At 36.8% G+C, this 16,153-nt stretch overlaps 1 protein-coding gene across 3 annotated transcripts in view; it reads left to right on the plus strand.

Annotated features, from left to right (window-relative positions):
- LOC577202 (serine/threonine-protein phosphatase 6 regulatory ankyrin repeat subunit A) overlaps positions 1 to 15,799 on the plus strand; it is a 55,270-nt gene extending 39,471 nt beyond the window's left edge. For all 3 annotated transcript variants that reach the window (XM_030990606.1, XM_030990605.1, XM_011673165.2), the window contains 13 exons: positions 389 to 598; positions 1,763 to 1,874; positions 2,265 to 2,339; positions 3,012 to 3,213; positions 3,492 to 3,697; positions 4,474 to 4,675; positions 5,443 to 5,530; positions 6,819 to 6,902; positions 7,481 to 7,626; positions 10,641 to 10,723; positions 12,415 to 12,497; positions 13,236 to 13,327; positions 14,524 to 15,799. In XM_030990606.1, the coding sequence (XP_030846466.1) occupies positions 389 to 598; positions 1,763 to 1,874; positions 2,265 to 2,339; positions 3,012 to 3,213; positions 3,492 to 3,697; positions 4,474 to 4,675; positions 5,443 to 5,530; positions 6,819 to 6,902; positions 7,481 to 7,626; positions 10,641 to 10,723; positions 12,415 to 12,497; positions 13,236 to 13,327; positions 14,524 to 14,762 (1,822 nt within the window). In that variant the 3' untranslated portion in view covers positions 14,763 to 15,799. The remainder of the gene's footprint in view (positions 1 to 388; positions 599 to 1,762; positions 1,875 to 2,264; positions 2,340 to 3,011; positions 3,214 to 3,491; positions 3,698 to 4,473; positions 4,676 to 5,442; positions 5,531 to 6,818; positions 6,903 to 7,480; positions 7,627 to 10,640; positions 10,724 to 12,414; positions 12,498 to 13,235; positions 13,328 to 14,523) is intronic.
- Positions 15,800 to 16,153: the final 354 nt, after the last annotated feature.

Genomic DNA, 16,153 nt, shown 5'->3' on the forward strand with positions numbered 1-16,153 from the left:
AATAATTTAGGTAAATAATTTTGTTGAAAGACAGGTACTTCAGTGAAAAATGTTCTGATATCAATTTTCATATAAATATGGATTTAGCTCCTTTTGGAATTAAGCTTTTCATTTGTAAAAACCTTCATGTAACCGTGCAGTGTACAGAAATCGATCCTAACTGCAATATTATAAAACCCGTGTTAAACAACATTTTGTGTGTTTTTTTAAAACTGAAATGTGAATTGTATCCCAAGATTTATCAAACTGATGTACTTTGTATCTTGATGTGCCGTGATGGCTTAAACACTTGACTGATAGCGCAAATGTCGTTGGTTCAAACCCTTCTTTCACTTTTTTAGTTATAACATCAATTTCATTTCCTAATTTTCCTTTTCTTGCTATTTAGGAACGTTGACTGTTTAGATTTACTAATCAGCCGTGGGGCGGACTTTGACGTCCAAGACAAGGAAGGCCGTACACCGCTCCACTACTCGGCAGGCAACGCCAATCATCAATGTCTTCTCTCATTGGTTGCCATGGGGTCAAAGGTCAATACCTCGGACAGCAGGAACTGCACTCCGCTCCACTATGCAGCTGCTGCTGACATGGAAGCAGAGTAAGACACAGGCCCAGTTTCACAAAACAAGTGCCAAAATTCCTCTGACAAAACTTCTTCAAGGTCAATCAGGGCCCTGTTGGACAAAAATTATCATTGATGGAAACCTTGATTTTGATTGGCTGTTGAGCCTTGGCAAAGGTACCATCAATGGTAAGTTTTATGCAACTGGCCCAGGGGGTGTTTCACAAAGACTAAGATCAACTTTAAGTTGAACTTAACTATGACAGGCCATTCATGCCACTGATTGCTCTCACCATTGGTCTCACAATTCTGATCTTTAGATGATATTCTTTCCTTCAATAATAAACTATCAAAAAAGGTATATTCTGTAGATTTGTGACCACGATTTGCACGTCCCTTGAGAAACCAATGCCAGGAATGGTTAGAGGAACTAGTGGCATGAACAGCCTGCCATAGTTAAGTCCAACTTAAAGTCAATCTTAGTCTTTGTTATAGTTTCAGTGGCTTTTCTCCGTTATATTAATTTGCGAACGGTATCAAGTCTTGTGAAACAGTCCCTAGATTTTGATTTCATGAATACCCCCTTCTTGCAATGAAATGCATTTCACAATATTTCAGAGTTGATTTGAGCTCTTATAAGATCAATCCTGACATGTTTAGGCTGCCTATATAGGATATTCTTTACATCTACATGTATGTAGCCCTTAAAGGAAACATCACCCCAAAGAATAGGTGTAGGTAATCTGAAAAATGAGATGTACTCCTGCTCTTTGATGTACAACAGTCCTTACAAAAATGTACAAGAGATAAATGGAGATATTCTTGGCATGATATGATGCCCTTTAGCATGACATGGGCGCAACCATTTTCATGAAAATGTGACTTACCAGTTGAAGTTGAAGTGATACGCAACTTCACATAATATGTCACGTATCAAGAATATGGCAATGCCCATGTCGTGCTGAGAAACTGTACATTATTCTTGCTTTATGCCTCTCTCTTACACTTTGGAGGGGAATCTTGTAGATTAATGGGGAAGAATATAATTAATTTCTTGGAATAAGTAAAGTTTTTACTTGGGGTGAGTTTTCGTTTAACCCATTCTATACGGGACAGGGCTTGTTCCTGTATGAAGCATATATGATGGAGAGAACTTGGTAGTCAAATGGTTCATGGCTTTTCTTTCTATTCTTTGTACAGTTGTGTGGAGCATCTCCTTCATCACAAGGCAAACCCAACGTTACGAGATGCGCACGGGTACAACGCACTTCATTACGCAGCAGCGAGCGGACACAGTTTAGCAGCGGAAAAGGTAAATATGTCTCCATGTAGTGCTTTAATTCAGGTCTTAATGGCATCGTTTAACAATGTTAAATCTGAGATGCATGGCCCTACGTGTTATCAGTGACTGTGATATGGTGTAATATTGAAGCCCTAAAAAAAAGTGAATGACCGGTTTTACCATACTCATTTTCCCCAATAGACTGTAGTGTTATAAAAACCGTTCCATGTCATTATATAATATTAAGTTTATAAATTATACTTTAAAACACTCGATAAAAATGAAAGGCACTGGCCTATTTACTTGGTTTAAAACTTATGACATCTGTGTACCACAGCTCTCCTACGGAGCCATCAAGCCTTGTGTTTTTTAATGAAATTATTGTTGAAGTTATGTGCTCCCTTTTGTTTTGTGTCGTAGCTGAGAGCTGTAGCTGCGAATGAGCTTCTGGCCGCAAGTAGATCAGGACCTCTTACCACACCTCTTCATCTAGCTGTAAGTAGTCCTGTAAACATCCTGTCTTTTATACAGTAGGCTTACAGTTTCAACATGTGAGAGAGAGGGGGAGGGGGAGGATTGGGGAGTCCTGAAAAGGACTGTCAGTAATCTTTTTTTTCTTGAGTGTGTGTGTAGTCCTGTAACCTCCTGTCTTTAGTTTTGGACTGGACAACCACTGAATGCCTAAGTCATGCGCTTGATATGTGCCGTTTTAATTTTTTGTAATACTTCGCTTTTTGGTTTCCCATCTTATGAAATTCAAAGATTACAACTTATTCATAATTCAGGAGCGCGACTCGTGACGGGAATAAAGAAACCGGATTCAATATCCCAGACTTCAGAAATTTATATTGGCTACCTATTTAGTCCCGTATCCAGTTTAAAGTATTTTGATTAACTTCTCTATGTTTCCATCCATTTTCTCCATCATATCTCATTGAATTTTTAATACAGTATAAACCAGAAAAATACTGTGTTTCTGTAAAAAGTCTTTATTTTATACCCCACAAACTATGACAAAATCTCACAGGGAAAGATATTTTTCATATGCAGCCACTTTTTTATGGAATAACTTGCCAGAATACCTTACCTACTCTCTCTCTTTCTTTCTCTCCCCCTCCCTCTCCCTCCCCCTCCCTCCCCCTCTCTCTCCCCCCTCACTGATTCCAGGCATACAATGGTCACGTAGAGGCCCTTCAGGTCCTGATGCGCTCCATCGTGAACCTTGACATCCAGGATGCCAACGGACGTACGGCCCTTGACCTGGCAGCCTTCAAGGGTCATGCAGAGTGTGTAGAGTCGTTGGTCATGCAGGCGGCTACCATCCTAGTACACGATTCGGTCTCCAAGAGGACACCCATGCATGCTGCAGGTTAGTGCAATATCATCTTGTATCACATAGAAAAGGGACTAGATGAATCCAAATATTAGTATTACAGTGAAACCTGTATATATAAATACTGATTAATGGAGACAAGAAAAGTGGTCTTAATTTACAGGTTCCTTGATTATATCTTTCAATGAGAAGTGCATTTTCTAGGGAAACAAGAAATGTGGTATTTTTTGACAGATGGTTTTTCTATACAGGTTTGACTGTATTTTTAACTTTCCGAGCCATTATGGAAATTCTCTTGTGTTCACCCTAACTAGCCTACAACGGCCATGCGGAGTGTCTTCGGATATTACTGGAGAATGCTGAGCAGGAAGGAGCCGTCGACATCGTGGACGACCAGGGTAGGACGCCTCTCATGGTTGCCGTTAGCAACGGTCACATCGATGCCACCATGCTGCTCCTGGATCACAGGGCTAGCCCAACCATCCAAGACGTCAATAAGAGGACAGCGTTACATAGAGCGGTAAGCAAGATTCTGATGGGTTATTTGTTCATGATTATACAAATAATACACAGCAGTGCGGCCATAGCCAAGGGTGTTTGAACTGTTTTGAAGGTACCAAGTATGGGTAATTTTACTAATGCCCGAATGAAATGATGTGTATTATTTGTTTTATAAGATTATATTTTATTTGTTTTATAAAAAATGATGTTTTGTAACATGATTTAATAATGAACAGAAATAAGTATTTACTAATGGCTGGTCATTAGTAAAATTATGTGTTCGGCAAAATAAATTTCTGGTCACGTGTATGCTCTCAACCAATCATTTGATTAGGATCCGCGTCATCATCTTATAAAAGATTCTATGACACATGGTCGGGTGACGATTTCTCTGTGGTCAATTTCCTACTCCAACTGAATTCCTATTTAACCTGTGATACATAAAAAATATACCCTCACCCTTACCCTGACGACATCAGGAAGATAAAAACCATTACATAGAGCGATAGGATTATTTCATTCACCTGTTATAAATAAATGTTTCTCAATAGTCAGAATGTAAATTGCATAATTATATTATGTGTTGTTAGGTAGGGCAATCCATAATGTTTGTCCTACCTAGCAACAACTAATGTATGCTATTTGAATTCTGACAATTAAGATAAATCTACTTCTATTAGGTGAATGAAACAATAATTCATATCGAGGTGCTTTACAAAGGCATATGCATAAATATGGTTATATTACGAAAATGGCCTATTGGACTATTAATTTTTTTTTTTTTTTCTGTTTCAGGCCGCTAACGGACACGAGGAATGCTGTGATGCACTCTTAGGGGTGTGTAACTCCACCATCCGGGATATCAATGGCCGATCGGCTCTTCACATGGCTGCAGCGTGTGGCCACGAGGGTATCTTGGGTTCTCTCTTGCAGCTTGAACCCACGAACCACTTAGACAACAAGGGCTACACACCACTGCACTGGGCTTGCTATAACGGTGAGTTGTCTGTGTGAATTATCGCTGTATTCTTCGCTAAATTGGCCACACATCAATTTTTCCTAGCAGGGGTGGGGGGGGGGTGGAGGATGCAAGTCCGAAATATCTCAGGAAAGCAAAACAAGATTAAAACAAGACAAAAAAAAAAAATGATGTGTGTAAAATGCTGAAAGCATACATATAATTTGTTACTGTCTAAGTAGGCAGATTACTTCTGTGATCTAGAAAAGAAGAAAATTTGTTCAATGCCTCCAAATCTAGTTGGGAATAACGAAGTAGACGCAATACATTGAACGTTCATCAAAGTGCAAGTAATATTCCATGTATTTGTGCATGTCCCATTTCATTTTGTTTTCGTAAGTATGTTTTATACTGCAAATATATATTTTTTCTACCCCTAATAATAATAATATGCAGCTTTTATATAGTTACAATTAAGTCTATAATTGCTTCCAAACTTGAAAATTAATACCCCGGCTTTAGCTGTGCTGCCATTACGGCACTCTAGTATTTCAAGGAATTAAGTCCTGCCAGGTACCTATCTACATCACCTGGGTTGAGTGTGGCAAATGTAGATCAATGTCTTGCCAAAGTACACATCCATTCCGTCGCACATCTCTATTGAATCTCACACATATTACAAATAACGTTTAAATCTATGACATTTTCTTTACTCTCTCTGTCTTTCCTCAGTGTGTATTTTTAATACTCTGACCCACTTTTTGAAAGCAATATATGTTTTTGTTTCGTTTAACTCCATTCCACAGGGCACGATAATTGTGTTGAGCTGCTACTGGAGCAAGATGCAAACATGTTCTTTGAAGGGAATTCATTCTCCGCACTTCACTGTTCAGTGTAAGTTTCCATGATGTTAACAGCTTTATTCATGCATAATTAGTTTTTGTTATAATAATATATCTTATCAATTTTATTTTTGAATGTATTCTCATAAGCTTTATGTAATACATTTTTAAAACTTGCTATGTATTTCATGCGCTTTTATTGTAAACTGAATGTAATAGACCATTTCGTAGTTAGCACATGGGTCACATGACCCCAAATATCCGCAGATCTTTTACTCATGGAGAAGTCCCACGTTGTGTATTTTGGAATAATCAATGCCAAAGTCATGTATGTGCTTCATGAAAGGCTTTTGTTTGCCCTCTTGTATCATAGAATGTACCGTAGGTGTACACATGAATAATGATTACATACCGTATTTGCCGGCGATAAGGTTAAAGGCGCTGATTTGTGCTTGTAAACTTGTCACAAATAATAGTAACAATGTCGTTTTTAGAAGAATGTGTAAGATCATTAATGTGAATTAAAAACAATAAAGTACCTATGGTACCAGTGGTGTACCTTGTGGTACACCATTTGTTATAGAAAAAAATTTGAGGAACTATTATTATAAACTACATATTGAGATCTATTAGAAAGATTACTTTCAAACCAAGATGACAGTCAAATTTTAGTGTTGTTGTAGTTTCCGAGTGGTGAGTCAACACACTGATTACTGAGCTGGGAGACATTGCCAGGCATAGCGCCATAAATCGAAATTTAAATTAGAATTTACTCTTTCGCCGCATAGGCCGCACCCCGACTTTTTGATATTTTCTCTTCCAAAAATACTGCGGCCTATACGCCGGCAAATACGGTAATATGAGCACGTATTCATCTCAATGAGTTTTACAATTTTATCACAAATTACCTTTTATCTACCCATGCGCAGATAGTATTTACGAAATGGCTTATTCAGCTCTTGAGCTGCCATTTTCATTATTCTCAAGAAACCATTCAATTCAATTAAATTCTGGCATTAGAAAATAACTTGCAAAAGCACATTGCCGTGGTCCAATGTAAAATGTTTATAGTCATACATGAGAGAGGGAGGGAGGCAAAGAGAGAGGGAACAAGAGGATGGATAGAATGGTAGGAAAGATGGACATAGTTTATCGATCACAGTTGAAGTATGAATTATGTTTTATGTCTTATGATGTTTGTTCTGTATTTGTTTTTCTTGAATTATTGAAACCACAGTGGTCTATGTACCTTAAGTATCTTCTGGCGTTTGTATATTTTTACCAATTGTGATATTGTATTTTATGTATTTTTAAAACTTTAAAAATTTATACCCCTCTAGATTACGAGACAATGAAGTATGTGCTGAGATGCTGATAGATGCCCTGGCTGATGAAGTTGTCAACATCCAAGATTCTAAAGGAAGGTTGGTTGGTCTCTCACTCTTCACTATGGATAGAACTTACTTCAGTTGGATAACATCTAAGGAAAAAAGGAAAACCATAAGCCGGCCAATCAATGCTTTCAAAATAATTGGCTTAAGTCTGCTAGGGAGCTGTCTTGAATTTTAGGGTAAAATACTCGGCTATAAGCATCAATTGAGTACTGAAGTTGGCTAAGTATTTTATGGAAGCCGAATACTGAGTGAAATACTCATATTTCTGACTTAAATATTGAATTGAATACTAGCCCAGATACACACTTTCACGAATGGACTTTTAGTTAAGTAAGATATTTGATTAAGTGTGCCTTTGGATACGGTGACTGATATATGGATCCACTATAAGGTAGGAATCTTCATCATTATCATCATTGTTGTTTAAAAAAAAAAAAAAAAAAAAAAATTAAAATTTACTTTTAAAGGTCAAAGTCAATAGCTGAATAAGGTTTCCTGTGTTGCGTGTTTCTTTTTGAAGTGTCCTTTCTTCATTCCCTAAGCGTTTTTTTTGTGTACCTATTAGTAACCACGTTTTCTTTGATTGTTGTCATTGCTGTTTATTAAAGGACGCCACTTCATGCTGCTGCCCTCAACGACCAAGTGGAGTGCATGCAGCTCCTACTGAAGCATGGAGGCCAGCCCAACATTGTCGACAAGGGCGGCAAGACTTGCTTCATGATTGCTGCAGAGAGTGGTTCTGCTGGGACTATAGGTGAGACTTTTTTCAAGCTATGATTATAATTCTGGACGACCATCATTTTTCTCTCTCTCTGTTATATCACTTTTTCATATGGAAAGCTTCCTCCTGGGTGAGAGTCTGCGACACACATACTCTTGCGCAGTTAATTAGTATTGCACACTGACTTACATGTACATTCTCAACTTCAACGTTAGACCATACTTACCCCAGCCCCAAATCAAACCCTTGACCTAACCTTAAGCCCAATTGCAACTCTAACCCTAATCCTTTATCTTTGCTGAAATAGAGTCTGAGCAATAGGGTGGATTCACAATTATCAGTGCACCCACTAGCAAGCTGTGATGGGCCAATTTTTCAACTTGTGGGTCGAGTTTTTGTCAACTGGTTCAGCGCAGGAAAACGCTATAAACCGACCGGAGATTTGGCCTGAATCAGGACAAAATTCAATTGTTTCTTCGGCCAAAAAGTGACCGAAAGTACCAAATTGTTGTTGTTTGGGGGGGGGGGGGTCAATTTGACTAAATATTCCCTTGTTAGGTCACATTTTTACATAGAATCTTTTGCTTGATAATAATGATTGGTAAAATTACCCCTGACAAAAAGTGACAGTAATGGTCAGTTTTGGCCAACACTTATTATCAAAGTGATTAATTCTCTCTAATCCACCTAAATATACTGATTCATAAAATTATTTTGCTGTCTGGTTTAGTCTTTAAATTCTGTTTCTCATCTTAAATTCATTCATAATAATCATTCTAACTCTATACTGCCTTATAGAATTATAATGCTGGCAGATTTTAACTATGAATTCTGTTTTTCTGAAATTCATTCATGATAATCTGCCTTGCTCCTATACGGCTTCATAGAACTACGCTGACGAGTTTTATCTATCAAGTTCATTCACGATAATCTGCCTAACTCAATACTGCTTCATAGAATTATAATGCTGGCAGATTTTAACTATGAATTCTGTTTTTCTGAAATTCATTCATAATACTGCTTCATACATGTACAACAACTACAGTATGCTGTTGAGTTTTAACTATGAATTCTGTTTCTCTATTTAAAATTCATTCACAATAATCCGCCTAACTCTACACTGCTTTATAGAATTACTACAGTATTCTGTTTGATCTGAACTATGAATTCTGGGGCCAGTTTCACTAAACCGTCATAAGTCTAAGTTCGTGGACATCCCATAGAAACGTGTGTTAATTCTACAACACACGTTTCAATGGGATGTCTAAGAAGTTAGACCTATGACGGTTTCAAGAAACCTGCCCCCTGTTTCTCATCTATTAAACATTTATTCACAATAATCTACCTAACTCTACACTGCTTCATAGAATTATTATGCTGTCAGGAGGAAGATTGTATAGACTATGCCGATGGTAAGGGATTGTCCAAACGTCAACATGTGTAGCTGCTACAAAATAATAATTTTGCCCTCAAACCTTGTTTTCTTTTGCTCATGTTCTTTGTCAATTGTTATTACATGTACATTTAAAATGTCTTGGTATATACATGGACAGTCCATTTTGAAAACATTGTGCCTGTTTAAAAAAAAATGATGATCATTATTTTATTCTTTTGTTGCTTAGCTAGTTAGCTTCCTGATGAAAGTTGGATAGTTTGTTTGATAGCGAAGGGAGGGTATGGGTAGGGGAAAGGGGGATGGGGAGGGGTAGGGGGTGGGGCAATTCATGGAAATTGTAAAGTTTGAGCTTTGTTTTTTGTACCTTGTGTATTCTGTTATTCTTATATTTCTTGCTAATTTTTTTATTTGTTTTATCAAAAGAATCTATTTCATTTGGATATGATTTGATATCTGTCTAATATCATAAATTGTGCATAACCTGGTCCTGATTTTAGTGTAACATCATTATGTTTAAAGTTTAAATGCTGCTTTTCTTTTCTCAGAGGCCTAGATGTAAACTAGATGTGAATCCTGTTCATTTTTAGTTTGTAGTCTGCTCAGTACACTGATAGTATGCAGGTCTTAAACTCATTGAAATGCTTTTATTTTTTTCATGAACTATCGCTACAATAATTTGTGAGATTTTTACATTTATGTGTATATATGTATGTATATAGTTGTGCAGTTTTAATAGCTTATAAATTTTAAAATCTGTCTTATTATGATTTTCCTTTACTTAAATATATCTTGGTACATGTTAGAAATATAACAAGTTAGAAGAGTGTATAGAATATACTTCCAAATACTATATTGAATATGTGACATATATGTCTGTTCAATTATGATCTATTTGTACCACAGTCTATTTTGATTATGAAATAAAGTGCCACTGTTCTAGTTTTCATGTATATTCTATATGTAGTTATCTTTGGTACAATATAACAATAATGATATCAGGACCCCACCTTACAAAGAGTTAATATCAATCATAACTTATTTGCGATTAATATCAATCTCAACTATGTATGTAAGAGATAGGGGGCTGCAAACTTGTGATTGATAAATAGACTTACGATTGATTTGGATCAATCGCAACTCTTCAGTATTAAAGACGGCACAGAAATGATTATCCGAAAGAGAGAAATCTGAATATGTTATCAGTTATGTGAACAATTGATACCCTTTCCACCTCGTTTTTGTTGTTGCAAATTTGCCTGGACTACAAAATGTATCCCACAAATATTTCTCTTTACAACCAACAAGAGTAGAGAGATTCTGTATTGTTGCTGATTCTTTGATAATCATGTAAGGTGAACATGGTCGTACGTGTAGCCCCTGTATACTGTATATTTTATAATGAAACCTCTGCAATGTACTACTTCATGAAATATATCAAATTGTTTTCAAAAGTACTATTAGAAATTGAGAATGCATTTGAATAGATAAGTAGATGTCCTAGTAACATGGTCACGTACAACTGTACGTGGAGTAAGGGAAAATTCCCTGTCAGAATACAGTTTGCACTACACTTCTGTTGAAGTCTTTCAAGTGTTATTGTGTAGATTTTGAAGGCAATAACACTATTTTGCATCATTCTTTACCCCAACAGAATTACTGGTAACGGGACAAATAGCTGACATCTCTTTATCAGATGAGACAGGGAACTCAGCTCTTCACCTGGCTTGCCAACAAGTAAGAACATTACCAAAACAAAATCCCATTTCTTAATTTTAACTGTTCCCTTTCTTCTCCAACATCATATATATTTTCCCCTATTCATTAAAATCTCATATACCGTAAATCTCCGTGTATAAGGCGCACCTGTGTATAAGGCGCACCTGTGTATAAGGCGCACCCCTATTTTGAAGCCAAACAGGACAACAACAAAATCAGGAAAACAAAAAAATCAGGAAAAAAAAAAATTAGGGAAAAAAATTAAATCTGTCATCTTTAGTTTTAAAACCAACATTATTACTAGGTCTAACTTAGTTCCAATCGGCAAGATTTTGTTGCCACTACGGAGATCTAAAAACAATAATTATCGGTAAGACTTTGTTGCCCCTACGGAGCTCTAAAAATCAATAATTATCGGCAAGGTTTTGTTGCCCCTACGGAGCTCTAAAAACAATAATTATCGGCAAGGTTTTGTTGCCCCTACGGAGCTCTAAAGACAATAATTATCGGCAAGGCTTTGTTGCCCCTACGGAGCTCTAAAGAACAATAATTATCGGCAAGGTTTTGTTGCCCCTACGGAGCTTTAAAAACAATAATTATCGGCAAGGTTTTGTTGCCCCTACGGAGCTCTAAAGACAATAATTATCGGCAAGGCTTTGTTGCTCCTACTGAGATCTAAAGACAATAATTATCGGCAAGGTTTTGTTGCCCCTACGGAGCTCTAAAAACAATAATTATCGGCAAGGTTTTGTTGCCCCTACGGAGCTCTATAGACAATAATTATCGGCAAGGTTATGTTGCCCCTACGGAGCTCTAAAAACAATATTTATCAGCAAGGTTTTGTTGCACCTACGGAGCTCTAAAAACAATATTTATCAGCAAGGTTATGTTGCCCCTACAGAGCTTTAAAAACGATAACTCAGGCTTATCGAAAACCACCGAAAAGTAGCATTTTGAGGACTCAAAATATCCTGTACCTGTGTATAAGGCGCACCCCCGATTTTTGTGCGCCTTATACACAGAGATTTACGGTAGTTTATCCTGTTCTGTTTGCAAACTCCCATGTTGTAGGTATAGACCAGTTCTGGTCATGCGATTGAATTGTGAAAGAAATGTTGTGGGATCGATCGAAAAAGGTTGATCATCTAGCATATTGGTGTGTACTGCAAGGTTGAGGAATCATCGAAATGATAAGAAATTTGGCCCAGTCTTGGCAAAGTTACAAGCATTGTACACAGAAAGATGTAAATGGGACTACGCGATATCTATCCAGACTGGATAGATGTGATAATTTATTAAATATATCAATTAGTAGGCGGTTTCCCGGCAAAATTTGTATCATCACGTATTAGTCAAAACATATTCTTTTTATGATTGGTAATAGGAGCTTTCATGTCATTTTTGAGAGGGGGGCATTTCCAAAACTAGTCTTTACCTTTAAAAGACTGTACATGCTGTGAGAACAGCTTCAAATAATGATGTGCGAGATCTTCTATTTGCTCTTTTGGGGGCGGCCTTTATTTCATAATAATAATTTCTACATGTATCTCGTTCTTTAAATCCTATTAACAGAAGAATAGAATTCTTGTTCTACTTCAAATGTAAAGCTCTACACACCCGTTAATGCCATTTTTGTGAACCTTGTATGTGGTTATTTCCCCCTTTCAATATATTTATTTATCAAATATTTATTTTGATGAATTATCCAGACACACGAAGGATGCGCTTTGATGATCTTAGAAAAGATAGATGACGTCAGAGTCTTAGACATGCCAAACGCTAAAGGAGAAACGTAAGTATCTATCCAACATTTACCAAATTTGTCATTGGTTCTTCATGCAGGGGTTGAGAGTTAAGCCACATGCCAAATGGAAAATGTATTTAAAGCCCCACTGCACTACTTGTAGCTACATGTACATGCTCCCTCTATATAGAAAACAATGCCTAAGTGGTGCCCATTGGTCCCCAATGATCCTCTTTTTCTTATGTTAATTGAAAGCTGAGTCGATGAGATAACCACCTGTCAGTGACCACGCTGGGTGGTCTAATCCCTCCTGGCTAAACTAGTGCAGACAGGCTTTAAAGTCATTAATTCCAAATTTACTGTGTTGAGATGAACGTAACAGGCGTGGAACTGAAAAGAATATTTTCATTTTCTTGACTATCATGTTTTCGGGATACTTGGCAATGTATGACACTCTTTGTTTTCAGACCAAGCTTAAGATTTTTCTGAATGAAAATAGAAAAGGGTCTGATACGTACATTATATTAATAATGATGTGCTACAATCAAATTATTACCCATTATCAAATAAATTAATGTGAGCTCATGAGTACAATATTTCATAATGATTGTATTTAACATCAGAAGTAATTAGGACAGGTATGGCTATGAAATTGAGCAGTTTATAATGAAATTGATAATAATAATGAATAAAAAAGGATAGATGTGGTTATCTTTTATATTTCTTTGGTGTGTTGACAAAGACGATGACCCAAGTTAATTTGGAACTATTTGATTTCTTTCTCAGCCCGTTGCATATAGCTTCCGCTCAAGGTCTAGTCACAGTGGTCCAGGACCTTATAACAAGAGGAGCCAGTCTTCTAACTGTAGACAATCAAGGTTTGTTCCAGGACTTCTACTCTTCTTAGCTCTTCCATAATAAACCATAACGAAGACAATGCATGTACAGTGCTCCACACTGACTATTCCTCAAAGGGTTCCGATTGAAATTCTTAGGGCCCAAGATATCGAACTGCTCTCGTTAGAAATTAACAAAAATGAAAATGAATACTGTAAACGCTGTTATTTTTGTGTGACAAATTTTTCGCGCTGAGCGACGGCAAAACATTTTTCGCGAGTTCTAAAATTTGTGCTTGCCAATTTAACGCAAAATCCTCGAAAATTAATGTACCACAAATATTTCTATTTTTACAGTAATAGATTGTTGGATATGCTTAGAGAGAGGCAGAGATGAGCATCATTTTCTTCTTCTTCTTGTCTAGAAATCTGACAAATTATGAAAGTAATGATGGCAGTGATTGTCATAGTGATGATGAAGATGATCACAACGTCATCGGCAATTACAATGACAATTACAACAAATACAAAAATGATTTTTATAGTACCTAATACATTCATGATGTCTCGAATCACTTTACATTAAAGGGATTGGGTATCTTTGCCTTGGATTCTAAAAAAAAATCCTGGATTTGGCTAATGCTGCAATCATCATTATAAACCTTTATGTCGGTCGGGAATCCCATGACTTTTACAAGCCGATCGGCTGTCTGATTATCAAGATATTTATGATTGGAAATCATAACCAAATTTTGCGTGTTCCTAACGGTTTTCATAACACCACAGTCTATTGGGGAAATGAATATGGTGAAATCGGTCACTCAAAGATTTTTACTTTTTTGAGGCACTTCATGATCATTTTGAAGCGCAATTTGTCACAGACACTGATACACATAGGGCCATGCATCTCAGATTTGTAAAACTGGAAACATTGTTAAACACTGCCTTTGATATTGACATACCTGACATTGTCTCAACACCAACAACAGCAACATCAATGACAGCAACAGCAACAGCAATGACAGCAACAACAACAACAATGACAGCAACAGCAACAACAATGACAGCAACAGCAACAGCAACAACAATGACAACTAAAACAACAATTATTTTTATAGCCCACTAAATACATTCATAATGTCTCGAATCACTTTATATTGATATTTGATATTCATAAATACCTTATATGGTCTCTCCTCTTCTATCCTCATCCTCATTATCCATCCCAACCCGATCAGGTTACACACCCGCTCTAAGCTGCGCATCGTCTGACAAGGTGGCCGACTGCCTGGCTCTCATCCTAGCTCACATGATGCCCTTCTCCCCGGGGAACTCCACCATCAATTCCTCTCGCATCGCCCTCGCGCTCTCCGGCGAGCTCGGCCGCACCCGAACGTCCACCAGCCTCGACTTCAACGACGGCAACCGCAGCAGGACGGAGAGCAATGCCGATACGTCTGACTCGGAGACCTATTGACTACTGATGTAAATGTTGATGATGTTGTAGGTTCTACGACACATGCTCTGGCGACAATTGCTACGTGGTCCACATTTCTACTCTAAAATAAGCTCTAATTTCTACCTTAGACCAAACACTACCTAACATTAACCCTAACCAAAAACCTAAATGGATATTTATACCCAAGTCACATTTCTTTTATGAAATAAATGCTTAAAACAATTGTTGCCAGAATAGATTTAGTGTCACTAATTATATCATGTATCTTTAAATATTTAACAATTTAATAATTTAATATAAAATATCCATTCAGCTAATTTACTTTCTGAAAACCAAAAGAGGGTTTGCAAAGTTTTTTTGGTAGCTTTTGGACCTCTTTTGGTTACACTATATGAAAACCGATTGCAACCCGAACCCAAGTCATTTATGTTTGATGAAATAAAGCACAGAGCAATTGTCGCGAGAATTTTTTTTGTGTCACCATCTGATTTATATTTAAATGTTTTTCTAGATATCCATGTAGCTAACTTATTTTCTAAAAAAAATAAACAGAGAGTTGAAAATTTGGTTATTTGAACTTTTAGGGGCTGCCTCTGAATCTGTTAGAAATTGTTGAACCTTTTTTTGCTTTATAATGAAGTAGACATGATAATTAATATTTTAATGTATTGTAGCTTTAATTCTTTGAGTAAAAGAAAAGGATTATTTTGCAGCTGTTAAATACTTGATTTTTAGATTATAAAAATCACTCCTAAATTTGCAGGATGTGCTCATTTCATTTGGCAATTAGCTTATCTTATCACACAGTATAGATAGAGAGATGAACTAAGGTGGAATGGCATGGTATAAGTGACCAAAGTTTAACAGTGAACAGAGGATCACATTTAATAGGGAGAAAGGAAATGATGAAGCAGGGGAACCCTTCTTCTTTCTAATTAGTACTATTATTTTGTGTGTTTGTATACCCCTTGTAGTTGAGTTGGTGAATAGTAATGAACATTCCACATCTCCAGGGGAGTGTTTCACAAAGACTAAGAGCGACATAAGAAAAAAAAGTAAAGTTAAATTCAAGACTTGGACTTATACTACGGTATGCGATTTATGCCCTTAAAAAGTCTTGAACCAGATGTAAAAGTAGAGAGGACAATTGTAACTTTAAAATTATAATCTTTAGATAATATCTCCCTTCAATAAAGAACTATCAAAAGGTGTAAATTCTGTAGATTTGTGACCAAGATTTGTACGTCCCTTGAGAAACCAATGCCAGGAATGGTAACCGTTAAAGGAACTAGTGGCATGAATGGCCTGCTATAGGTCAAGTTCAACTTAAGTCGATCTTAGTCTTTGTGAAACACCCCCCAGATCTCATTCTGCAAGCAAAGCCCTGAATGAGCCAAACACACTCAGAT

Source organism: Strongylocentrotus purpuratus, unplaced genomic scaffold, assembly GCF_000002235.5.
Source record: "Strongylocentrotus purpuratus isolate Spur 01 unplaced genomic scaffold, Spur_5.0 spur5_scaffold_19, whole genome shotgun sequence".
Lineage (NCBI taxonomy): Eukaryota > Metazoa > Echinodermata > Echinoidea > Camarodonta > Strongylocentrotidae > Strongylocentrotus > Strongylocentrotus purpuratus.